This window comes from Parambassis ranga, chromosome 17 (assembly GCF_900634625.1).
Source record: "Parambassis ranga chromosome 17, fParRan2.1, whole genome shotgun sequence".
Lineage (NCBI taxonomy): Eukaryota > Metazoa > Chordata > Actinopteri > Ambassidae > Parambassis > Parambassis ranga.
In genome coordinates, this window is record NC_041037.1 from 4,213,777 (window position 1) to 4,240,720 (window position 26,944).

The window sequence follows — 26,944 nt, forward strand, 5'->3', positions numbered from 1 at the left end:
GCAGACACATTTCCATGAAACAGCTTTCTGATTATCGCGGGATGATGATGCTTCATATTCTCACAGCTACAATAAAACTATTACATCTGAGTACAGACAGAAGCTCCAAAACAAACATGCATTTAATCAATGGACTGTGTTTTATTCTCAGTCAGGCTTTCCTGCGTTATGTACTGATGGGTGTGACAGCAGCGGTTCTTGTCAGATGGGTCCGTCCCTCCTGTCTCTTTCCTTCGTCACTGGACACCGTGCTGGGCTCAGCTTGTTTGTTTTTCACATCGTTACAGCGGCCCTCTGTAAATCAGACTGTTTGCTCTCCTCTGACTGGATATTTATGGGGCCATGTTTCCTCCATCAGAGCCTGGACCAACAATCACTGTGGACTTCCCCATTCTGTAACACTCTGATGAGCTCACACTGTTTGCCTTTTTAACCTGTGTTGAATTTATTACCAATAGAAGTGGTACAAATGTACAGATTTGTACACATAAATTATTCTGAATGTTGTTTTTATTTCTGTCTCTAGGTGGCAGTATTGTCATGTGCAGTATGACCCAGGGCCTCAGCCCTGTGTTTGTCTCATAAACAGGGACACCAGGAGGCTGCAGTGTTGACAGAAAACAAAAGACCATCTGATATATTTATAATAATGTTAGCATGCTTAACTAAACTGTACAGTGTATTCTCCTGTAATTCTATTTTTATATGTTTTTCTGCCTCCTGTGAGTCAGATCCACAGGACGATGCTGTGATCTTAGATGAAACACATCCATGAAAACCTCCAACAGCACAGACCCGTCTCTGCCCAGCTGCTTCCTGGTCTCACCTCCTGGACCCACTGGTCAGGGCTAAGACCTCTGAGAGCGGTACACAGAGAGCAGCTCCGTTGCTGATCGTTCCGGTAACCCAATGCCGTAATTACAACTTCCCACGGTGAGTGAAATTAGAGCTGGAAAGAAAAGTGGGATTTCAGGTAGCTGGGGCCTGCCCGGGTCAATGTGGGGGCAGACAGACACAAGGGGCCCGTGTAGGACGCTCTGGAGCATGTTCTCACACATACAATGTGTGTAAGCACAGGTAGTGCTCTCTGATATAAAGCAGACATCTTGAAAAAAACACATTTATTTTCTCTCCACCACGGTACAACAGTGCATTTACCAGTAAACATTACAATAAAAAACAGTGCTTTGATTACATGATGCCAGCATTGTGTTTGGGAATTATTCATGTGTCTATATTTCTGTGACATCTCATCGCCCAATTTGACCTACATTGAACATATTCTGGAGAATAATTATTAAACTGTAAAATGTCATTAAAAAGGATGAAAAAACAACAACAATAAACAAACACGAAACAAACAACAACACTTTTTTAAACCTATAGGGTAGGAGATTTCATTCTGATGCACTTTTTGTTAAATTAGTGTAACTTCTCTTTACAATCCGATAGCAACCAATTAGTTCGGCAGTTTCGCATTAAAACGAAGAATATGAATCATCTGTGGAAGCTATAAAACACTAAAAACACCAGCCAATCCTACGTGTAGACCCTGCGCGGAGTATTGGCTGGTTGTCACTCTCTTCCTGCTCTGCGCGCACCAGAGAGGTACGTGCATGATGGCCGAAGTCACAGACCGCAGGCGTCCATGTGATTGGGAGGCGTGGCTTCAGGGTGAGCTCCGAGAGAAAGGAACGTGTGTTTACTTTCGAAATTTTTGAGTTTTCAAAATCTCCTACCCTACCTTTAAGCAGAGTTTTTATCATTTGAAATTTTTTGGAACCAAAAACAAAGGGGAACAAACTTAAACAGTGTGTTAAGCTTCAGTCGTTAGCATGTCCAGCTAGCTGGCTAACACAATGGACAACAAAATGAAAGGCTACATTAAACTGTGTCAAACAGTAGATTATGTTTCAGAGCCAGAGTCCTGGATGCTGGTCAATAAATGCCTGAACGTACTTAAAATGCTAGTGCTGCGTAGCTAACAGTGTGACATTACATTTTTCTGTACGTAGCTATGATTTAAGGCCTTATGGCTTCAGCCCTGGTCTTCTAAACATATCCAAAGAACAGCAGGAAATATGAAGCAGCCACCCACTGAGTCATTTTAACATCTCACAAACATACACACATCATTCCAGCTGCAGAAATCTGTGATTACAGAGATAAGAGTGAAGCCAATCAGCATGTGAATCTGCTCATAATTCATCAACTTACAAGAGTGAAGCTTTAGAAACAATAATCAGAGCTTTGATGGAAACTTCAGCTCGGTATTTTCTATTGCAGGAAGCTCCACACCCTGTGCTGCTCCCTCTTTCTCTCTCACTGCTGTCAAGAGTGTGCGAGTATCTGACCCTCACACTTTGTTTTCCACCTGTAAGATAACGATCTAACGTCTGTGTCCTGCTGCTTCACAGTGACGCTCATGTTCAGTGTAGATTTTTATCTGAGACCAGCGTTCACCGTGCAGCATCTTCCAGCCTATATCCACCTTTCAGTGCATGACCCTGAGTGAGTGTTAGCATCTGCTCCTTAATTCACCCTCACCAGTGACTGACACATACATTTAGACCTCACATCTAAGCTTCACATTCCACATTTACACTTGAATGAACTGTGAGTGTTGTGATGGGAGTAGTCACTCTGCACCTACAGTATATTTCTGCTTGTGCAGCTTAAGGTGAAGGAACTGAATTAGTAAACATCATGTGCACAACAAGTGGTAAAGAAGAGTACATAAACAAGCTTCACTTACTAATGAAATGTTTTTTTGTGGACTTACACAACAACACGAAATGTACATTTGCATAAATGTCTTTTTTTTTGGGGGGGGGGGGGGGGGGGGCAGCGGGCCTCCCTTTCAAACCGTCACTGCGTTCCTCAGGTCCCACAGGAAAAGCTCCGGCTTAAATCACTTCCTCTTACATTGTGATACTACAGTGGTCGGGCCACAGTGTCTCTGTCAATGGAGAGCCTTTTCTGTCACACACTCACACACTGCCACTGCTTCTCTATGGTGCATTTATAAAACTGGGAAATCTGGGAAACTTGCTTGCTGGCCAGTGAAGCACTGTTATTGATAAATCCTCTCTGATCTGTGCTTTACTTAGCAGGAAGATCGGAAGAAGATGTGTGCAAAGCATCATAACATTGCTAATGCTGAAGTGCATCACGCATCTCTATTCCATATTCTGTATCACAGTTATTAAACAGCTGATAATAATTTTGAATTAGCCTGTTAGCAACCAGGCAGACTAACTTTCCTGTTGACACTTAGCGTGCTTGCTGCAAGACTTTTAGTCATTTAGTTATAGTTAATATACAATAAAGACCAGATTTGTATGTTTTTATGATTTTAAAATCAATAGCAAATAATAAATTATTGAACAGAAAAGTAGCCCAAATAAAAAGCTCACTATAGCTAAATGATTAGCCTAGCTGTCAGGTCAAGCTTACTGTTTCCCATCTTTATGCTAAGCTAGGCTAATATTCTCCTGCATTCTACATGTATATATAAAGAACCCACAGTTAAAGTAAAAACACTGTTCTGCTGTTGTGTTCAGGGGGTTATAAAATGCTCTTCAAAGGCAGAATCAGTCAGAACTGCGTGGTTCTGGTCTAAGAACACAGAGGTGAAGGGGGTCATGAGAGGTCAACGTTCTCATACTCGCCTTGGTCTGAGTCCTCGAGCTCGATGCCCGGCACCAGGCTGTAGTATTCAGTGGACTGAGTCAGGTAAGCTTTCTCCCGATCAGCTGAGTCCTTCATCACTTCTGTCACACTCACCACATCCAGCTCTATCTTACTGGCCCCATCAGTGTCCTGGGAGCCTTGCTTCCCGTCTGTGGAGCTGGAACAGCGTGAGGAGAGATGGGGAAGAGACTCCACTGACCCCAGCTTGATCTCCACGTCTTCATAGATGTCCCTGGTGCTCCCTAGGAGGGTGGACGCTGGGCGTAACAGCAGCTCGTTCTTCAGGATCCCCTCTTTGTCTCCGGCTGAAGGCGGCTGCTCAGCAGCTGAAGGCAGTGGCTGCTTGCTGCGATGTTTCTGGCCGTTGCAGCTGGAGGCCTTCTTTTTTGAGGTGCTGAACGCAGGCACTTCTTTCTTCTTCTTCTTCCTTCCACAGCACCAGCAGAGCAACAAGATGGAGAGGATGAGGAGGGGGAGCACGATGAAGAGTGCCGTGAGGGCTGCTGGGCGACACACGTCGCTGAGCCTCACCGACCATGCAGTCCTGCCAGCCAGGTGCCGGGGTGTGGAGCAGGTCAGGTTTGCCACCAGGTCCTGCAAGTTGGTGGTCCTGTTAGCCTGTCTGCCATCGTCCAGACCTCCCAGCAGCAAGCAGGAGCAGTCCCAGAGGTTCTCGTCCAGCTCCAGCCTTTGAAGAGTCGGCTTCTGCAGTAAAGAGCCAGAAATGAAGCGTAGCTGGTTCCCCTGCAGATAGAGCCTCTGGAGGCTGTCGGAGTCCTGGAGGAAGCCCTCAGGAAGCTCCTGAAGCAGGTTCCAGCTCAGGTCCACCTCCAGCAGACTGGGCTGGTTTGACAGAAAGCCTCTTGGCAGTGATGGTATTCTATTATGACCCAAGTAAACCTTCTGTAATGCAGAGGTCTCTTTGTCATTAAAAGCCACAGAGCTGATGTTACAGTTGGACAGATCTAGCGTCTCTATGTTTGTCTCATTGGTAAACACAGACCAGTGCACATGGCTGAAAGTAGAGCCTGAGTAGTTCAGGCAGCAGACATCAGCTGGAACCGCAGAGGGAAACCGGGACAGAATTGTGGCTGCTGGACATAAACACCCGAAACCGGTCTTTAGCAGGAACATGACAATCAGCAGGAGACTCTGCTGAACCTCCATCTCTGAAACAGGAAACAGAGAAAAACACACAACTGAAAACATGACTTCATCACCACAGTTTTACGCCTCTGCCTCTGACCTACCTGGCTCCTGTGTCTCAGTGCACTTTATGTAGGCTAACAGAGATGTAAGTATGCCTGTGATCCTAGCAGCTCCTCTGAGGACTCCCGGTTGCTGTGAGGATCGTGTGAGTTGGCATGGCGACACAGATCACTAGGGATCAGGAGTCCAGTGTTTGGCTGCAGGAGAGGAAACAGATGCTTCTGTGACTCTGACGGGAAGGTGGTGCTGTCGGCAGATGGTACGTATACAAACAGTGTGAGGAGAGCTGGAGCCTCGTCCCATAGCAAGGTTCAAGACTCCAAGGGTGTCAAATCTGGATCTGGATTTAAAAACAGCTGTACAGTTTATCCATTTGAACTATTACTGTCATTGGTGTAGCTCAACAATAAACACCAGGACACCAGGACAATAAAACTGAGGCTTAAAATGCTTATTTACTTTGTGAAAATAATATATATATATATATATATAAATATATATATATATATATATATATATATATATATATATATATATATATATATATAAATATATATATATATATATATATATATATATATATATAATATAACTTTATTACAACAGAGGATATTATTTTGGAGAATTTAACCATTTAACGTGATTCAGCTAGATAAAAGCTAACAAGGTGAACCAGAAACTTGCAGCTAACAAGCTAACACACGTAGCTGAAAGCTAACATAACAAGCCTTCCCAGATAGCTTCACCTAGCAAGCTAAAATAGATCAAGCGCATGGCAGATGGCTAAAGGCTAATTTGGCTAGCTTAGTTTGTTAGTTAGCAAGTTTGAGGGTGTGGTTGTTTTGTTCAACTGATATCGCTAACAAAGGCTAATAACAAATTTTCCAAGCAGTTAGCCCACGTTCAGCTCATCATTCCCGGCTTCAACAGTGAGTCCCGTGGTAAATGGAACAAACAACATCAAAGCAAAAAACACGGTCCCTAAATGTATAGTCCTTAAAATTATGTGTTTATTTTTAGTATAATTTCACCTCTCCTTGACTGATTGAAACTTTCGTTACTGTCGCGTGTCTAGCCGGGAGGCTGTGACATGACAACATTTGGTAAAACTCGGAGACACAAATAAACTAATTGCCGGTCACTTCCTGAACCTCCTGTGATGTGACGCTGCCTGAACTTAAAAGCACATGTGGTCGACATAAAGGAAGCCTGTCTTTATTCAAATGTGAAGCGGGCAGAATGTGAGGGACTGAGTGTCTGCGTCAGCCACCACAATAGGACTGAGAGCTGCTCCACAGCTCAGAGACAGGAATGTGCTAACTCCCCAACAACAGTGGAGGGTTTAGGCAGGAGCACCGCTGTCAGCTGGAGCCTGCACCTCCTGATGACACAGAGCACGAGGGTGATACACTCAATATGACCCTTGACCCCTTGTGCTGTCCTCCTGTCACTGTAAGATGTCTGTAAGATTTTAACCATCACACTTTTTGAGTCACCCTCAAGTGGCCATTCGAGGAACTACAGCTTTTGCCACTTTCACGCAGGCTTTTTTTTTCTCCACCCTGATTATTGCTGCCCGGGCAGGTGGGGACATTTTGATTTGTAACACCCGTTTACATTAACACCACATCAGCATCGCATTCACGGGGCTCTGGCCTGGTTTTATGGTTTACATAGTACTCTTTATAGGGACAGTGATATGCGCTCTATCCCAGCTGCTACTTAAGATTCCATCATTTTTCCACATGAATATGTGCGACTTCCCCTTTAAGAGACACAGACCAAAATAATGTAAACAACGAAGGCAGTGATGGATTTTCAGCCTCGAATTAAAATATCAGCAGCACGGCTCCTGAACAAACACAGGAAGTGAACGTAAGAGGAGAGAAAGGCTCCGTCTGAGGCTGATATCTGCTCCATGTAGAGATGATCTAATATGGAGGGCATGAAGGATGTGTTAAAGGAAGTAGTCTGAATGATGACGATGAAATGTCTAAGACAGTATATATTTTATGTGTTATGTCCTTTAAACCTGCTGTAAATGTGACGTTAATGACCTTAATTATGGTATCCAGAGTCAATGCATCTATGTACACATTCAAACTATATATAAAGAAGGATTATAAAAAACTTCACCCCTCATACCGTTGTCATTTGTGCAGTAAATGTGGACTGAGCCAGCCTCAAGTGGCCATTTGTGGAACTGCAGTTTCTCATTCTGAGACAGGTATTTGAACCTTGGAGCACAATAAAGAGCTGAAAGACCCTAAAGCTGAGGGTCCCTGCAGAGTTAAGTGATTACCTGTTGCTATGAGGCATCATATAATATCCAGGCAGGTCGTGTGAGTCAATATTGGTGTAAATACATTGATTAATTAAGCTGCCTTTTACCACAACGTTCATCTGGGAGAATCTGCCTCCTCCTTCTGTGGCCTCTGTGTGGAACATATCCTCCACGTGTTTCGTGGGAAAATCTGGTTGAATAAACATCTAAAACACACTAATGTGTGTGTGTAACTTCATCTTTAAGGTTGTCTGGTTGATTTCTGTATCAGCCTTTATTGATAAATCCTCAGAAAATGATGACACAGCCAACACTTGTCACATCTCAGATACAGATTAGAGCCTTGCTGTGTTCTTGAGGCGCATATCATGTGAACTGAGTCCCTGTCGTGCTCCGTTTATTTATAGTGCAGAGCATTTCATATCCTTTAACTCTGTAATTATTTGCATGCTGCACAGCTCTGTGGAAACTTTTGTTCTAACTGATGGCTATCAACACACACATACACTCACTCTGATGACACAAAAGGAAAAGAGAGCCTTAGTACATTTGCCTAGATTTGGATGCTTTGGTCCAAAAGCTCAAAGTCTTTTATGGCTTCTGTGTTTGTGTGTTGATACATCCATCCATTCCCCAGTTAAGATACCTCCTATCTCGGCCTGATAACGTCTGCTGTGTACATTTGAGTCGAGCCAGCGTTCAGCCCATACACAGACAGACACGTTGAGCTTTGGATTTTGACACCACACACACCTTCTCGGAGCGCCGCAGATACGCCTTGTGTGAGAGTGAAGACTTTTCATCCACACAGAAGATTGAAATCTGGAGAACATGGATGATCTCACTCAGTAACAATGTGAGCAGCTACATCCTCTCTGGCAGCAGAGCTTCCTCTGAAATAACGGCCTCATTCTCCCTTCATGAAGATTTTCGTTATACAGTGAGTGAGTGAAGTCAGGGCAGCAGTCGGGGACACGCAGGGAAACCATAGCGTCCGGAAGTATGAATTTTGCATAAAAAGGAACAAATATGTTGTATAAATTACGTAAAATGAAACAAATTAAAGGATTTGATATGCTTTTGTTTGGGTGGGGCTGCATTAGGCATATTTGAACCTCAGTAAATCACACCACAACAGTGTAGTTCTTATAGCAAAATGATCAAAACGACAAACAAATAAAAGTATCTTATTCAACATTACTGCACATCTGCTTTTTTAAACAGTTCAGGTGTAAATCAAGCATCGGAAGGTGCTGTCTTACCTGTGGCTTCCATGCCTGCTGTGACCCCGGTGCTCCCTGAAGCTCTGATGAAGCACTGATGCAGGATTCAAACATCACGTCTCTCTCCTCTCTGCATCCCACCGACTGGCCGGGCTGAAGCTCTCCTCCTCCAAATCAGAGGGGTGTGTCTCCCTGAGAGAGGAATGTGGAAATTCAGCCTCCTGTTATTGTGTGTGTGTGAGAGAGAAAGAGGAGAGCCAGTGTGTGTGTGTGTGTGTGTGTGTGTGTGTGTGTGTGTAAAGGTGTTAATAAGGTTTATCCACACACACACTGTTCGGGACAAAAAGGAAACGTCACCTTTTTAGAGACGAGAGAACTGATCCTCAAAGAGCAAAGTACAAAGTTTAGACTGAGTAGCTGCATCTGTGAGGACAGAGCGCCACCTGGTGACTAAATAATCAAATAAAATACAATAAAATAGAAAAACATTTTAAAAAGTTGACTATTATAGCAATAAAAACAATCTAAGTGACTCTTTGGACTCAAAAGATAACAGGATCAGATATGACTGATGACTAACACCATGTTAAGATATCACTGCATGTTGTGTAACCACTAACACACTGACAAATATGTCAACAACTCATCAATATTCTGTTAGTGCAGGATGGGAAAAAGACTTAAACCCATCTGAACCTCAGTGTTTCTGAGGCGCAGATGTTTTTATAGGTTTGACCAGTGGATGGCAGCATCGACTCGTTCATACCATACACATGGATTCAAATGATGAAGATTTGATTTGATAATCAGCAGTTAACTTTTTAAACATGCAAATATATTAGAGTTCCTGACACTTTTATAACAATTAACTGACTGTAATAAACCTATACAAACAAGATGTTTATTTAGATATAAAATACAGATGCATTTTTATACACTGCTCGATAGCAATAACAAAAAAAAACTTGCTACAAAATCAGTGTAAACATTTTCTGGTTGGTCTTAAAGACAGAGAAGAGTGCAGAGAAGTTATTGTAAACAACGCACACCTCTTCCTCACTCATTATAACACTGATGTGATGGCTTCAAACGTGTCACACTGTACACAAATTGGTTTACACACACACACACACACACATACACACTCAAAATTTGTTGAGATAAAAATGAGTATATCTTGTGAGCTGGAAGTATGTTTGTGTCGCTTGGCGTCATCTTCATCATCTTCCAGTTTGCTCATGTGGAGTCATTGGGAACCACTGCATTATCCTGTTACACTGCTGTTTTCTGGTGGCCAAGCTGCTGTGGACACATCCTCATTCAGAAACACAGAAAGAATAAAGCTCATTCTATCCAGGTCACGGACGCTGTGGTCATCTCTGAATAAAAACATCATTGCTATTTACATCTGTAATTTCCCCAGAGTCCCTCTTTTGGCCTCTTTTTTGTTGTTTGGCTGCAGTTTCTCAGCCTCGAGTTACTTTTGTACCGTTAGAATTCAGCCAAGAAGAAGATCAATGCTAAACAATTCATCCTGGAAACACAGCATGCTGCTGCTGCATCGTGTCCCCTTGTTTAATAATTGATTCTGGTTTTAATTCTCCATCATGAGTCCAGATAGATGGAGTAGATCTGATTAAGGCAGCGATCGACACCTCCGGCCTGGAAGAGGAAGCTGTCATCTGTGCAGGGGGACATGGAGTAACCGCCGCCCGCCTGGCCCTGCAGGTCCTGCAGCAAGTCAAAGCCTAAAACGTGGAAAAATAACAAATATAAAAAAAACAAATATCTTTGGGTATTGACTCACTTCTGGAGCCAGCCTCAGGTGGCCACAAAAGGAAGTGCAGTTTTTAGACACAGGAGCAAATGGACACAGCTAGCACCTGTGTCATACTCAGCTGTCTAGGGTCAAGTATTTCCCTCAGGAGGCGGTGGAGACCAAAGCAGAGATAACTGAAGGTTGACTGCCTTACCTGTGGAGTGAGAGGCGGATGGGTTGGTGAAGTAACTGGCAGGCTCAAAGCCTCCATCAGTGACCCCTTTTCCATCTCCATACAGACATCCTTGGACAAACACAAACAATTAGTAAACACATTATATATTGATGTTATCTCAGCAAACACTGTCTGTACCTGGCTGCTGGGAGAACACCTGCTGTTGGTGGCTGTAGATTTTCTGGTAGCCCTGCAGCCGGATATCGGCTCCGTCCGAGGAGGAGCTCACCGGGCTGACGTCCGAGGACACAAACAGGGATGCAGATCTGGTCCTGATAAAACATTTCATTATCAATACACCAATATAAACATGTCTGCAGTCTGTCTACTTTGTGGAAGGTACAACATTTATTCTGTATTATGATAATAACACTGCCAGGACAACATTAGCACCTGGTTTTAAAATGCTTGTTATTTAGTAATTGCATAATTTATGCAGCCATCTAGAGCTCTGTTAGGATTAACAGCAGTCAGAGATGGTTCAGCAACTTCTGAAGCTCATTTTAGCTTATTTAGCTAGCAAGCTACAGCCAGTTGTCATTGTTCGAGCTAGGCTAATAATGAGCAGGATGTAGCTTGGTGTGACCTCACATCTCCATTTCCAAGGACAGACCACCACAAGTGGGTAAAACAGATTTCAGACAGTGAAATAATATTTTATGAGGTAAAGACATGGTTGCAAACAGCAAACTCTAGAGTGATTTTGTTTAAATTTAAATTTAAATTTTATAGTTGTTAATTTTGCATCCACTTTGTATTTCTGAAATTCTCTTGGAAGCAACTGCAGCAATTTTCCTGTGAGGATGAATAAAATGTTTTGATTTCAATTGTGTAGTGCTTATTTTGGCCAACAGAGGGCGCTAGCAGCTTGAAAATAACAGCTGAAATGTTGGTTTGAGGAATTTTCTTTCTTCAACTCTTCACAAGGTTAGTTTAAATATATCACATATCATAGCAACACATTTATCTTTCTAACACATTTGGACAAAAAAAAAATAGATTAGAATTATTTTGGACTGAACTTTAGTCTTACTGTTGCTGAAGTTTCTGTCACACAGAGACCTCGGTGTTTAGGCATTAAAACCACAGAAACATTATGGTAAAATCATGCTTTTAACTCTGATTAAGTATTTCCAGTCAGAGAACTGTTAGCAATCAGTGTGGCAGCAGCTGGTAAAAGACACAAGAATGTAAATACTCCTTGTCTACAAACAGTACAGGAAGTGTTTCCACTGGGGGGTATAATGTAGGTGGGTTTTGTGCAGAGCTGTATCCGTCGCTGCGCTGAAAGAATGTGCTGACTGTGCACTCTGACTCAACATGGAAACCAATGAGTCAGTGGAGCCAAGTCGACAAGAAGAAAGAAAAAGCAGCCGAGCCTCTCTCTGAGGAGATATGCAGCTGAACGCCCCCCCCACCCTCCTCCTTTAAAGAGCCCTGCTCTCAGCATTTCATGTGGCCTGAGAGCTCTCCTGGATGATGTACTGTAGCGTATTGGTCCCCGGAGAGCCCAATGGCCTTGGTTTGCTGCTGGAAGGGTTTTAGTGGGCTTCATAAACAATCCAGGCCTTGTCAGAGATACCGACGGCTGCTGGCTCGAAAGTCGTCCATATTCGCATCTGACCACCAATAAAAAAAGGAAATGTTTGGAGATTTCTTTACATATCTATCATTTATCATCCCCGGGTCTCTTTATTACCCATTTCCCATGTCAAATGCTATTACATTTAATTTAACAGTCTCTGCTTTCAGTGGAGAAACACAATAAAAGCCAAAATTAATCAGAAGGACTTTTTGAAACCCAAACTGATATAACTCACAGATGGTTGTGGTTTCCCAGGATAATAAAGACCAGGCATTGTATAGGATTAAGTAAACAAAGTAGGCTTTGATATAGTGTGACTGCTGAAATAAATGTGCTGCGATGACGACGAGCCCTAAGAATTCTCTGGATTCCCCATTGGTGGCCCCTGAACCATCAGCACTGACCTTAACTATAAACAACAGCATCTGCTCCGTGGCTCACATTCTTGTAGCACTGCAACAACATAGCTGAGATGTCTGAGCCATGCTCCGTCGACGTGTTGTTTCGTAGCGCCCAAACCTCTCAGATGCATGAGCTTAACACTGAGCCCACGCCTGAGGGAGCTGCTGTCAGCAACATGTTTCACTGGACAGTTTTTTTTTGTTCTTTTAACCAACTACAGCCAGCTGCCCACTGTATGTATAGAACGGAATGAATCCAGCTCATACACGTTTGTGTTCACGTTAAAAAGCCAGCGACTGTACTCTGATGCAATACCACTGTCCACCACAAGGTGAGCTAGTGAGCCTATGTGGCATGTAGGCTGTGTTCGAAATCACTCACTCACTCCCTACTCCCTATATGGGGAGTACAATGTAGGGCACCATATAGTGAACTCATTGTGAAAGCACTTTTGGACATTTCGGACACTACCTCCCTCATTTTCTGTCGCAGTCAATGACATCATTGCTGTCGCAAATTAAACTAGCCGATCTCTGCCGGCTAAACCAACTCTGTTGTTAGCAGTTATCATTTGTGCCGTTATAGCACAATAAACGTTTTATGGCAAATCATGAATAACACAAACACAGCCGGTCATGCTACATTGTTTAAATAATCATTATATTTACAAGACAGGTGACGTAACGTCTGTTCCCGTTCTTTTCGCCGGTCTGCGCAATGCATGACGGTACATATCGCTAAAAGTTGTGACCATCGGATGGACACTACTTTTCAAGATGCATTGTGGGATACATTGAGGGCTCTATATGGGGTCTATAATTTCTCACTAAGATTTCAGACAGCACTACAAAATGGTGGAGGCTCTATATAGGGCCATATATAGTGATTAGTGAGTGATTTCGAACACAGCCGTAGTCTGCATCCAATCCAGTACACAGACTGTCTAAAGATGGATGACTGTATCTGATGGACACAACGCTCCAAAAAGCCAAACCAGCTCCGTACCACACTTCTCCGCCTCCCCCCCCGACTCGACCACAGAACATACAAGCGCTGCACATCACAAATACTCGCTGATGGACGAGCCTCAGCTCTGGCCTCTGAATCCCTCAAGTATTTAGAAGAAGTCAAAATGGCTGGTCGCTGCCAGAGTAAACACCCGCCTGGGCTATGAGGTCAGAGCTTGATGCTTCGCGGCGTAGCCGGCAGAGATAATTTACTTTCACGTGTTTAACGTCTCACTAAGTAATTTGGGGGGAAAAACAAGTGCTTGTCTGGTATTGGCTTTGGCAGCTGGACGTGTACTGCGGGCAGCTGTGGGATTCAATGACATCTTCAATGGACAGTTTGTGCACGGCTGCATGGAAGTTCTGGATGTTCCTTTGAGGTGATGGTTTAAGTAAGCACAGTTATTAGTTATCCAGAAAACAAACAAACAGACTGATTTAAGAAATTACGTCTAATTGGTGAATTTATTTTACATATTATCACTGGAATTATTTGAAGAAACACTGCTGCCACAGATGATAGAGGCGGTGTTTGTTGCAGTTAGAAAAATGTTAAAAATAATCAAATACATTTACACACAAGTGCCGCTTTATTACTACAACGTGATGTGTGGCCACCCTACATGTCTTCTAAGAAACAGATAAATGCGGACATGGGACAAATTAGGCAAAATATGTAAGCATAAGGTACTTAAAGGTAGGGTAGGAGATTTTGAAAACTCAGTGAGAGTCAGCCAGATTTCAAAAGTAAACACACGCCCCTTTCTCTCGGAGCTCACTCTGAAGCCACGCCTCCCAACCACATGGACGCGCATTACCTGAAGACGAGCTGCGGTCTGTGACTTCGACCATCATGCACGTACCTCTCTGGTGCGTGCAGAGCAGGAAGAGAGTGACAACCAGCCAATACTCCGCGCAGGGTCCACCCGTAGGATTGGCTGATGTTTTTAGTGTTTTATAGCTTCCACAGATGATTCATATTCTTCATTTTAAAGCGAAACTGCCGAACTAATTGGTTGCTATCGGATTGTAAAGAGAAGTTACACTAATTTAACCAAAAGGTGCATCAGAATGAAATCTCCTGCCCTACCTTTAATGATTAATAAAGCTAGAAGAAAATGATCTATTCTTGGTATCTTAACACTTTTATATTTTTAACAGCAGAGCAGGAGTCTTTAAACCTATGACATCACATGCTGTGTGTTCACACCACAGTTAGTTTTAATCACACCCTGGAATGTTTTCAGCATGGTGGTAATAATGAGAGCTTTGAAAAAAAAGGCACATTTTCCAGTTATTAGACTCACTTTTAAAAAAGAATGCATGACTGCTACTTCATGTAACAAAGTAAATGAAGCCTAATATCTCTATGTGAGCCTGCACGGTAACGACAGCGGGGTCCTGCCTCCTGACACACTTTAAACATCACGTAGCCCACTAACATCGACTTGGACACATTTATCATTGTATAGGAACGTTGTACCGAACAAACAGGCCGGTTATCTACATGTGCAGTCGCTAGTGGTAAACATCATCTTTAGAGTTGGTAATGAACCTTCCAGCCTTATTGTTTTGAATCTGTGCTCAGAGAAAATGACCTGTTGTATCACCTCAGCCAAACCAAGAGCTCATTTAAAAACAATCTGCATTCTATGTGAATATTTAATATCACTTATTAAAACCACAAAAATGTTATTCTGGCCCTTACCGTCGTTCTTTTATTGGATTAAACTGCCTTTGTTGTCACTGTTGTGCCAATAAGAGTTTACAGGCAGCCCCGCAATGACCAGTGATTTGAGGCCACACTGTCCTGAAAGCGCAGCCCTGGAGGCTTTCAGCTGTATCTTTTTAGTCTCACTTCTACTTTTATACTGGCCTAGACAAAATTTGTCTCAGTTTACAGTACACATAAGTTCTGCGGCCTCCAACTAGCCAATCAGATTGACCGCAAAGCCATAACTCCTTCTCTGGTGATAATGTCTCTGGTTTATTCAAGAATGCTCACATCGCTCGGCCCCGTCTCTGGGCATGTGCTTTCCAGACATGAGAGAAAGAAAAGCAAAGCAACTGTGAAATCTTTAGAGTCACATCAAAACGGGGATTTTTATGGCGTCCGTGTATTTGAGGTTGAAACACGAATTGGGCTCAGGGAGGGAAGCGTTGAGCAGCTGAAAACGCTTTTCTACGTGCCAAATTCATCAAGTTTAAGGGCAGCGAATCCTGGAAAAGAGCAACACCGAGAGGAGCAGAAAGCTGCAGTCAGTTAGTTTCCAGCATTGTTATCTTTAGTAGAAAATAGCTCTGAATCAATACTGCCAAGTGAAATCCCATTCAACTCCATTGTGCTTGGCTGGCAGCAAAAATCTCAGCAGCAGAGAGCTTCAAATTCTGCCAGACACCACCAGGGGTAAAGTGGGAAAATATGGTTTGATTTCTTTGTGATTTGGATGAACTGAGCGTCTAAGTTTGCCTCTGGGTACATCATTAAATATCATTAAAGTTGTTCTGCTTTCCAAAGAATAAAAACAACCTCATTAAACCTCGTTAAAATATATGACAGTGACAGCATAAAAAAATATTTGGACATTTATTGTTTATCTTTTCTTAAAAAGAAAATATCAGTATGACCGTGGGGGAGACGGAAATTTAAAATAACTCTGTTGATGCCCATGAGCAAGGCACCAGCTGTTAAAACTGGTGAGTTTCCACATTCTGGGTCTTTCATCACTCACCCTTCTCTCGAGCTGCCAGGGCTCGTCACTGAAGATATCGGGCTGTTAGCATCAAAGCGTCCCTCCAGGCCTGGATACCTGGAGCAGGTGTCTGATGGAAGAACAAACTCCGAATTCCCCCTGCTGTGGGCGGCACTGCTGTTTGAGTACATACCTGAAAGAGAGCCACAGAAACAGCAAGTATTACTCTGTAATTATCGCATCGCTACTGGCTGCTCTTCCGTTCAAATGGATTCATCTGCTGGGAATCAGCTAAAAGAACAATGTGGTGCTAAATTAAAGGCAGAAATAACGAGTCATTGAATTTCCTGATGAATGCTGCTGCTGAAATGCTTGTACCCTTACACACTGAACACAAAAGATTACTGTAAATGGGGATTTGATGTCACTGATCTCATTTGTTTGACCACCACATTTTTACTGTGGAACTGACAAATAAGCCAAGTTTGTGTATAAATAAATTTAGCACTCATCTGAAGGGTTTTCTTAAATATGCAAAACATATAACACAACAACATAATGTAAATGCAACTCCCATTCAACTCCAAGACATTGGGTTACACAACAAGAGCAGATAAGCCAAACAGATGGAACTTGTGTCTGAGAATCAGAAAGGAGCAAAAAGTAGAACATCTGGTGTCATGTTTACAATAAAAGCTGGAGCTGATGAATACACAGAAGTACTACAGAGTTGTTTGACCTCGGAGTGAATTGTGCCCTTTTACACTACGCCAGATGTTATTGAAATGTCTCCTCCAGTTTGAAAGGGACTTTACCACAGCATCCACAGAAACTTCCACACTTTTTATAGTACATAGGAACTGGCTGTTTTGGCTGAGAAACTGAAATTGGCAAATAATTCAGAAGATTTTGGTGGAGGTATTTTAAGCACTTTCTCCAAAGATTCAGAAGTGCAACCAATCTGGCTTTCACACCACCGAAGACTGTACAGATGTGCTCTGGAAACACTCTGGTTGAGATGAGGGGAGGTGAACAGAGTGCAGGAGTAGAAGGACTTTGGCAGGATGTACCTGCAATATCAATGGAAGCGGTAAGCGGAGCAAAGCTACCTGCTCTGTTTACATACTGTATGAGCTCATTACACAGACTTTGTATTAAAGATGCTCACACATTCACGTCTTCCAGGTGATGCATGGAAAGTTTCAGGACAGAAAGGTGCACCTTAACAATTTCCTCACTGCCAAACTGTTCACAGCTGACGACAGTCGCTGTAATCTACAAACAAGGAAACTCCCTCATACTCAACGTCTTGTTTTTGCATGCCATCAGCAGGGCTTTTAGCACTTTGATTTTAAGCATGATGATGATAGCGTACGTCAACATACATCCAGCGCTCTATACATGCTGTACTGAAAGAACTGCAGGCTTGAGGCTATAACATTTGGCCGATAAGGAGAAAGTCCTCCTGGGATGTTTTCAAAATGAAACACTGACATGCTTGTTTCACCCTGAATAAAAATAGCTTGTACTGAGCTGTTTGAGGCTTTTCCCTTAGAGTCTTCTGGGTAAAACTGCAAGTAGTCTGAAGTAATAGACATGGACAGCTCTCCTGGACGCTCTCTCCTCTCCTCTGCCAACTGAGCCTCAGTGTACCTGACAGCTTCTTGATCCCAGTTCAGCCATTGAAAGGGGGGGAAAAAACAGAGCTTGGCTGGAAAACAACTTTGGAGAAGCTGAGTGAGGGCCAACTTGCCCACAGTCAGTGCCCGGTAATTGGACAAGGTAAACACTGGCATGATGAGCTATCATTGAAGGAATGAGAGAGGAGGGAGAGGAAAAGGAGCGAATGAGGCCATGGGAGAAAATGAAAGAGACGGCTTAAAAGGCCAGGTGTTTGGGGCGATTCACCCTTTACTTTTTGTGAACACGAACATCTGCTCCCATTTCATCTGCACATACCTGTGAAGTTGTCTAAGGCCGGTAAAGGTGGGCTGTTTTCTTGGTGGGAGGAGGTGGAGCTGTGGAGATGCTGCTTCTCCAGGCAGTCGCTCAAAATGTCCGACTCCAGCATTGGGTGAATCTGAACCTGCCAGTTGAGACAAAATATAGATGTTTTATAAAGATAAAGGATATATGAGAAGTGACTGTTCAGTCTGTACCCCTAGGATATGAGTTACACAGCTATCCCTGGATGCGTGCACTGTTCAAGTATTTGAGTGATGATATGTCTGTTTCAGCAATGTCTGAGGACATGATGGAGTGAGGTGAGAGGTGAGGGCTCCCCTTCTTTTTAGCTTGGTTGGCTGCTGAATACAGAACATTTCAGAAAACCTATTTCGACAAGGTTCATTTGGTCTTCACCTTTTTGAACTATAAGAGTATTCTTTTCAGTCAGACCAGTGTTTTTTGTGTTTTTTACCTTGACTCTACATGTTTCGACTGCTTCCTGCAGTCTTCCTCAGAAGTCACATGATGTTACCGGTGACGTGTGAGGACAACAAGTTCAAACGGTGGATTAAGGAAGCCATCGAAATCAGGAAGCGGGCCAATGGCCCCTCGTCCCGGTTCACTGTCCCACACCTGGAACACTGTCCTGAGGAGACCAGACTGCTGTCCCACACCTGGGACACAGCGCTGAAGAAGCCGGACTACAGGTGGCGCTGTTCCCCCACTACCTGGAGTAATGGGAGAATGGAGCCACAACCTGCATAAAATCAGCTGGCAGACACATCACCGGTAACATCATGTGACTTCTGAGGAAGACTGCAGGAAGCAGTCGAAACATGTAGAGTCAAGGTAAAAAACACAAAAAACACTGGTCTGACTGAAAAGAATACTCTTATAATTTTAGAAAACCTATTTATCAACATATCCTCTCCTACATTTACACATTAGAGGCCAGAGAAGGTGTTTCACAGCAGGAATGATGTCACCACTGTCAGCATGGAAACCAATGAAGGTGACAAATCAGCTTACACAGATGTGTTGGATGGTGATAGTGTTGCCATCAAGGTTGCATTCATTACCCAGAAATACCACAAAGCGCCTGCAAGATCACATAACCTGCCTCCTTCCACTTTAGGCCACACACACAATCTTCTCTTGTATGGAATTGTACATATTATGTTCCCCTGCTGCATCTGGCATCGCTGCCTGCATGCAGGGATGATAATAATTATGTTAAATCTGTAGTTTAGTTATCTTCCAAACGATGCTTTGCTATTGGGCAATGCAACAAGAGCAAACCTCTTATTTGATTACATACAGTAGATCAATTGAAAACACAGTGAATTTTCTGCAGGGGGCTTTCTACTGTTCATTTTTTTTTTTAAATAAATTATGCTTGGTCCACATGCCTGGTTCTCGATTAGATCCAGCTTCTCGAAGTACTAAATCCAGAAATCTTGTTAGGCAATCCGAAATGTTCTGACAACGTCAAGGCAAGGCAATTTACTTTATTATCCAGCGTTAACAGAGCATCCCCCAGTAGTTTCCAAAACAATTTATCGACAGGACTCGCTCGCAAAGGGCACGAAGGAACCACAAAAGAGGTTTGAATAATCTGTAAGAAATGTTCTTCCAAACCAGAATTTGACAATACATGTGACAAATCAGGTCAAAGATATGCGTAACTTTAACCAGGTTATAAAGTGCCTGTTTTATATTTCAAACTCCTGTTTAGCCCCTACTAGGTTTATTGCAGTGTGGGGTGTGTCGGCCATGTCACAACTTACAAGCACACGTGGTTCTGTTTAAACCAAACAAGGCATGGGAATACACACAAAGCCCCAGTGTCACTCACGGTCCATAGAAAACAAACAAAGCCCAGATAATGCAGAACAATAGGCTCACTATTCTGACTTCCAGAGAGTGTGTGCAATACTTTTATTTGTTGTATTTCATTTTACTGAATTATAAACATGCTCACTCTCTCCTGCTGCTGCTGCTGCTGCTTTACACAAGCTGAACTCTGAGGAGTCCCTTTTATAAAGAACCATTTCACTGTTTTTTGGAAGAACAATAGCTTTTGGAGCTCTGGGCTGAAAGTGAGAAAATGCCTATAAACTGGATGTTGACTTTTTTTACTCAGTCTCTTGTAAACACCATGTTAAACTGTGCACAGTTGTGACATCTATGCTTCCCCCTCAGTGTGTAAGATGATGATGGCTTGTCAGCTGCCTAATGTATACTGAGCGGATAACAGTATGCTGTCACAGTTTAAACATACTGCACTGCAGCCAGCCGAGCAGTGCACGATGGAACATAATGCTACGTTGCGATCATTGGTTGTGTACTGCTCTTCGTGGTGCATTGTGGGATTGTACGTGTAATTCATCCCAACTTCCATTAAACTGGCCAGCTTGTCATTTGGAACACCTAGTGCCAGATTCCTCAGGTAGGAGGCTAAGGTTATTCTGCATGCTTCCTAATAGGATTAATAGCCAAATATGATCAGACTGGATATGACAGGTTGCTTTCAGGCTAGTCTTGGGCTATATATCCGTTTATGAGTGTGACTTTTAACCCACATCCACATCATAAATGTCTCATATATAATAAAACCTTAGTTCCTGTCTGTACCTTGATTTCCCTCTCCTGAAGGCCTTTGGCTGAATGAGCCTTGACATGCTTCCGTAAGGAGCTGGGGTCGGTGTAGCGCTTGGTGCATCCTGGGATCTGACAGGCATACGGTTTCTGTGAACAAACCACAACGAGGACGGGTGAGAGGAAACTGACACAAAGGAGAGAAACATTCAAAAGAAAACAGACAAATGTAATATTTCTTATGCATTCTAAAAATATTTGCCTCATATAGCAAAATCGGACATTTTCTGCAACTATCAATGACAAAATAAATCAGTTTAGGGATTATGGGTTACAGACCCAACCCTCTGCTGTATTGTCCAAAATATTTATGACATGTAATCCTCTGGATATACAGATAAATTGGGATTTGGTAAACCTGACTGTAAAACATTCACCACACGTTGATGATTTTGGGGTCAGACACTGGATGAGATGTCAAACACAAAGAAAGTTTACAAACAACTTTTCAGTTGAGTCACATCTGCATTGTACACACAATCATTTAGGATAGATGTTGTACTTGTCCCAGCTAACACACAGAAAGGACTGTCAGCATTTTATATAATGTGCTCCTGGGGAGTGTATTTACCTTTCATCTGCAAGCGTTAAAGAGAGGAAGAGAAACAAAGAGTTCAGCCAGAAATCAACGTCTTTGTAGGACAAACTGTAAAATGAGCTACCTGCAAAAGTTTCTGCACATTATTCAACATTTTGAAGCAGTATTTTGCCGATAAAAGAGCTCCCAGACAAAATATTAGCTTCCACAAAGCTGCAGCTAACAAAAGACATGCCAAAAATAAATAAAAACACAATTATAAACATCAAAAATATGCTTTGACTGTACTTGACTTGCAGTAAAAGCTCAGAGTTAGGCATGCTGATCAAAGCCCAGCCCGTTTCCCCTGAATCACAGATTTTTGCTGTGTTTAACAGGTGGACTCCATTAGAACTTTAATAGAAACACATGTGCAGTATTTAGCTGAGTCGTGTAGCTTGATGTAGCAGGATCTGAACACTGTGTGTCAAAAACCCCGACCAACATATGGGACACATAAAAAGCCGTGTAGCAGGTTTGAACATAATATTTGGCAGAATGCTTTAGAATTACACTTTAAGTGTTTATTAAATGAAAGGAGCTAAAAAAAATAGAGAACTGGCACAAATCATATATTGAGTCAACATGAAATCTGCCAAAGTGGTAAAGTTATTTTGTAAATGAAAATAAATTGTGTAAAAAAAACAATAAATACTGAGCTGTCAGTCTATCAGTTCACACAATCCCATCCATGGATTTTTTCAACATTACAGTGACCTTTGACCTTTGAGTGCAAATGAACAGGTTCCTGCAATATTGTGTTTATGAGAATAGTCAAGCTGCACCTGTTTGCCCATATTTGGATTAAAGGTAGGGCAGGAGATTTCATTCTGATGCACTTTTTGTTAAATTAGTGTAACTTCTCTTTACAATCCGATAGCAACCAATTAGTTCGGCAGTTTCGCATTAAAATGAAGAATATGAATCATCTGTGGAAGCTATAAAACACTAAAAACATCAGCCAATCCTACGGGTGGACCCTGCGCGGAGTATTGGCTGGTTGTCACTCTCTTCCTGCTCTGCACGCACCAGAGAGGTACGTGCATGATGGCCGAAGTCACAGACCGCAGCTCGTCTTCAGCTAATGTGCGTCCATGTGATTGGAGGCGTGGCTTCGGGGTGAGCTCCGAGAGAAAGGGGCGTGTGTTTACTTTTGAAATCTGGCTGACTCTCACTGAGTGTTAAAAATCTCCTACCCTACCTTTAATACAGGGGTTTGATGGCACTGCCAGATGGGAACAGGAAGAGTCTCCCCAGGGTATATACAGCAATCCTTAAGTTAAATTGAATACTTTTAATACCTTTTTTGTTACCTTTATTTTTTTTTTAAACCATCACGACATTGAGTTATAAGCGTTAATCAACAACCTTTTGTAATGTGTACTCTGACTTTGAAGCAAGGCGTCTGGACTTGTAGAGTTTTCTAGAAGACGTTTCGCTGCTCATCCAAGCAGCTTCATCAGTTCTAACTGTTGGTGGGGAAACATGGTTTATATGTGGTTACAGACCTCAGTGGGTGGGTCTGGGTAAAAACTTAAAAACTGAAAAAACAATAGCACTAAATGTTTCCATACTTACCTGTGATGTTCTGGCTGACTGGGCCAGGTGTGTCTAACGACTGGCTAACGACTATGAAACTGCCGGAGGGGGACTGGTTGACAGCCCTTTGTTTTTGCTGTGAGTATGTGCAAACTTCCTGGGAATGGATGGAATCACTGCATTGTATGTGGTAGAAAGATGGTGTCTGAGGCCACCACCTCTGTTAAGGGAAGGTTTTTCCAGCTTAGCATAGATGGCTTCCTTGACTCCTCTTTCATACCACCTTTCCTCCCTGTCTAAAATGTGAACATTTCAGTTTTTAAGTTTTTACCCAGACCCACCCACTGAGGTCTGTAACCACATATAAACCATGTTTCCCCACCAACAGTTAGAACTGATGAAGCTGCTTGGATGAGCAGCGAAACGTCTTCTAGAAAACTCTACAAGTCCAGACGCCTTGCTTCAATCTTCTCTACGTATGATGACCTGGATGACTGAGAATCTTCATCAACATACTCTGACTTTGACATAAAATGCTATACACAACAGAGTAGATGTCGAGACTCACTAACATAACGGTTGTTGCTGGTTGCACTGGTTTGTGGTGGTTGCGGTGCAGCAGCACAGAAAGTTGAGAGTGGTGGAGTTAACTGCTCTCGCCGACCGTGCATGTATGTTCAGTGGATTGCATATGTGAGCGAAGTGTGTTAGCTCCCATCCAGTTGACAGTGAAATGTTTTTACAAACTGAACAATACGCCTGCTGATTATTGCCCACTACAGGCCTGAGCCAGTCCTTAAATGCTGGGTCAGTTGTCAGAAAACTTGCATTTGCCAATGACGATAATAGTTGTCTGGACTGGACATTGAAGATATGCCTAGCAAACCAAAACTGTAAGCCAGCCAGCTGAGCATGCACAGTGTTTGAAATGTCGACTGAACGACCACTGAATATGGCGTCAAACAGCTGAGACGAGGATCTAGATATGGCTAAAGCCCACTGTTTAAAGGACATAACGCAAACTTTAGCAAATAAAATTTCAATCAAAACAGGACACCTCAGAGTCTGGAAAAACATAATACCTATTTAAAAAAAATAATACCTCTAAAACAAAATTTAACACTTTTAATGGCCTTAAATCTTTGGACACCCGGCTCCCACACTGAGCTTAAAAGCATCATGTTACAGAAGCTTTATGATTGGTTTAACCATCTTCATTTAAATCTAAATTTGAGATGTTATTTAGTCTCTCCATCACCAGTAGAGGACACATTATGTAACAAATCTAGCAGAGAATTTGTTGATGCCCCTTAATACTTTTCTTAAGTCATGCTACATGATCTGCAATTTTTGTAACGTAAAAAAGCCACTTCTGTGTGAGACTGACTTCATTTTGGGGGAAGCGTCCACTATTAGTAACACAATACGAACCGTTTAATCAAACTTGAAATACTTTTCTTGGCTGGCTGTTACACTCCGCTCAGCAATCATTTACATTCAGACAGTCCTCCACTGGGCCTCCGAGATGGCGCCAGATGTGTCTGATTCTTGATTTGTGACGCAACTACGAAGCCGCCATTAGCCAGCGTGAAACCACAAAAGGGAGAAAATAACTTTCTGCTCTTGTTGTAATAACAGCAGAGTGCAACGAGCAGCTCTATCCCATCCGTGTAATCAGAGTGCTGATTTGCTGGATTACTGCTAAATCCTGGTTGCTTGTCAGCAGGAGTAAAAATAACTGCGGGTTGTAGAATAAATCCTCAGCAGGTATGCAGTTTCACAATCCGAAGGAATTTCGGCTGCGTATCAGGCAGCTATGCAGAGAGAGGGGCAGAGGCAACTCAAATGAAGCTAATTTTATGCATGTTCAGGGCAGTACACACCTCTTATTGGCGAGCAGCTACTGTTTATCATCACACGTCATTTATGCTGTGACAAAAAAAGCAACAATAGTTGGCACCTGCTGCATGAGGTGATGAGTAACAGTCTGTTTTCTGTTCTCAATGCATGCGTCAGCGCTGGATTTAAATGGTGTTTTGCTTTAGTAAAAATCCTCAAGAGAATAACGAAGCTGTGCCTCCACTTTTCTGAACCCTGTGATAAAATTTACCCTTACTGTGCAGCTGTAAGATGCAAATATCGTGTCAGAATTCATGTGGTTATTATTCCGTCTTCATGATGCTTTTTAACTTGTTTTTTTAAACACTGGCACACTCGCTGTATTTTGTCCCAGAAGCTCCCACAGAAAAGCTCAGGAAAGCAGCTGTGTGCTGAACTTTAACCCACTGAGGGTTTTTTTTAAACAGACACATTATTAAGTAAAAAAGTTCAACAGAATTTGAATGCAGCTTTCACTGACCGTGTCCAGGTGTGTGCGCTGGTGTTTGGCCCGGTCACTGGAGTTGCTGAAGGCCTTGAGGCAGCCGGGATGCTGGCAGATGTACGGTTTCTCTCCTGTGTGGCTCCTCAGGTGGATCTTCAGGTTCTCCAAACGGGAGAAGGCCTTAGAGCAGCCCTCAAACTAAGGAAGGAAGGAAGGAAGGTATATGGGATTTTACTGTAGAGTTTTTTTTTTTAATAAAGTGACTTTATGATGGTAAAACTCTTTTATGGTTTCATAGTGAGGTATTTCCACATGAAACAGGATGCTGGTTCAGTCGTGACCACTTTATTGTGGTATAAATGTAATCTTTAAGGGATAAATCCAGTCATAAATCCACACTCAATAATGAATAATGACAAACTGGCATATTTTGTTATACTTTTACAAATATTTTCCTTTTAAGACCGACAGTTAAACGTGATTTCTTCACCTGATTTGTCCCTTCACACTGCTTCCTCTTCCACAAGATGAAGAAGGAACTCATTGGTCTGAAGGTCTAAGAAATCTATAAGTCTATACATTCTGTGAATTGTGCAAAAAAATTTGAAGTGTGCAAATGTAGGCCACAGACTCACAGTCACAACTTAAAATGCACGTTGTACTTTTTTCTTCTGTTAACCAGAAGCAATGAAAACATCATAAATTTGACCACCCTTGACAAATCGCAGACCTTTTCTGTACCTTTGAGCCACACATAAAAAGTAATAACAGCACTTTTTCACATTAGAGCTGAGCGATTCTGACAACAGAATTAATAAAAAGGGAATATTTTATCATTTAAGGTAACAGCTTGTTCCCAAACATACGTCCACACACCAAGCTGTGGTAGGTTCTGGTTAGAGCTGTTTCTGTTGGACTGAAGCCAGACGAGGTGCACATCAGCGTCAGTGGACTTCACACACAGCAGACGGTCAACCACAGCTTTATAACTACACAGCGACTCTGTTACATTTATATCCAAGGTGCTAGGTGCTACGAGACTCATAGCATAGTCTTATGAAGATGTACCCTCCCGAGTCATATTTAATGTCAGGTTTCACATTTCAAATTAGTCGTATATATATATATATATATATATATATATATATATATATATATATATATATATATATATATATATATATATATATACAGATATATACAAACTTCAATCTTGTGTCTCTGAGGGGTTTCAATAAAGTGAATGTTGTACTTTTTGAATGTTTTCCTACCTAATATTCATTCTGAGGATTTATAAGGTCTTACTAATGACCCTGTAAATGTCAGTCACCTCATCTAGTAAAATAAGTCTGAACATAAAAACACTACATCATGGTGATTAATTAGTCCACGGCTTCAAAGCGCCTCTGAATACAGAGCAGTGACTGAAACATTCGGTCCCCTTTGAATACAGGTGAAGGTTAATTATATTTAGTGTAATATAAATGTGTGTGTGTGTGTAAAATACAAATAAAGTTAAAATAAAATTTAGAAAGAGAAGGATCAATTTAACGTTGTTTTTCACCATCAACGCATTTAGGGCTCCAAAGAAGGGGACCATTCTGTCCTCATCAAAGAGCCAAAGCTGAGTGAAAACACATAGCAGTGTTGCACATCGAGTTTCCCGGATGAACTGGCCATTCCTCAGTACCCCTCCAATATGTCGTTTGTCACGGTCTTTATGCAGCCCCACACAGCTGGATGCTGCACTACAAAATACACCTGGCAAAAAATGTGCTTAGGGGGAACCGACAAGCTGGTAACAGTGTGT

The 26,944-nt window shown here is 42.3% G+C and overlaps 2 protein-coding genes across 2 annotated transcripts in view; both read right to left on the bottom strand.

The window, feature by feature from the left end:
- Window positions 1-1,633: 1,633 nt before the first annotated feature.
- On the bottom strand, window positions 1,634-8,621 carry LOC114449805 (uncharacterized). The gene is made up of 3 exons (XM_028427632.1): window positions 8,449-8,621; window positions 4,944-5,099; window positions 1,634-4,862 (listed from the first exon to the last, which is right to left on the bottom strand). The coding sequence occupies exon 3, from the start codon at window positions 4,858-4,860 to the stop codon at window positions 3,643-3,645; it is 1,218 nt and encodes a 405-aa protein (XP_028283433.1). The 5' UTR covers window positions 4,861-4,862; window positions 4,944-5,099; window positions 8,449-8,621; the 3' UTR covers window positions 1,634-3,642.
- Window positions 8,622-9,289: 668 nt separating this feature from the next.
- glis1a (GLIS family zinc finger 1a) overlaps window positions 9,290-26,944 on the bottom strand; it is a 35,554-nt gene continuing 17,899 nt past the window's right edge. The window contains exons 3-9 of the mRNA XM_028427607.1: window positions 25,171-25,332; window positions 20,672-20,785; window positions 18,050-18,176; window positions 16,130-16,283; window positions 10,542-10,675; window positions 10,383-10,472; window positions 9,290-10,157 (exon numbers count right to left, since the gene is read on the bottom strand). Of these exons, the coding sequence (XP_028283408.1) occupies window positions 10,015-10,157; window positions 10,383-10,472; window positions 10,542-10,675; window positions 16,130-16,283; window positions 18,050-18,176; window positions 20,672-20,785; window positions 25,171-25,332 (924 nt within the window). The 3' untranslated portion in view covers window positions 9,290-10,014. The remainder of the gene's footprint in view (window positions 10,158-10,382; window positions 10,473-10,541; window positions 10,676-16,129; window positions 16,284-18,049; window positions 18,177-20,671; window positions 20,786-25,170; window positions 25,333-26,944) is intronic.

Coding starts and splice junctions, on each gene's coding strand:
- LOC114449805 (XM_028427632.1), bottom strand. CDS start 4,860: ATGGAGGTTCAGCAGAGTCTCCTGCTGATTGTCATGTTCCTGCTAAAG.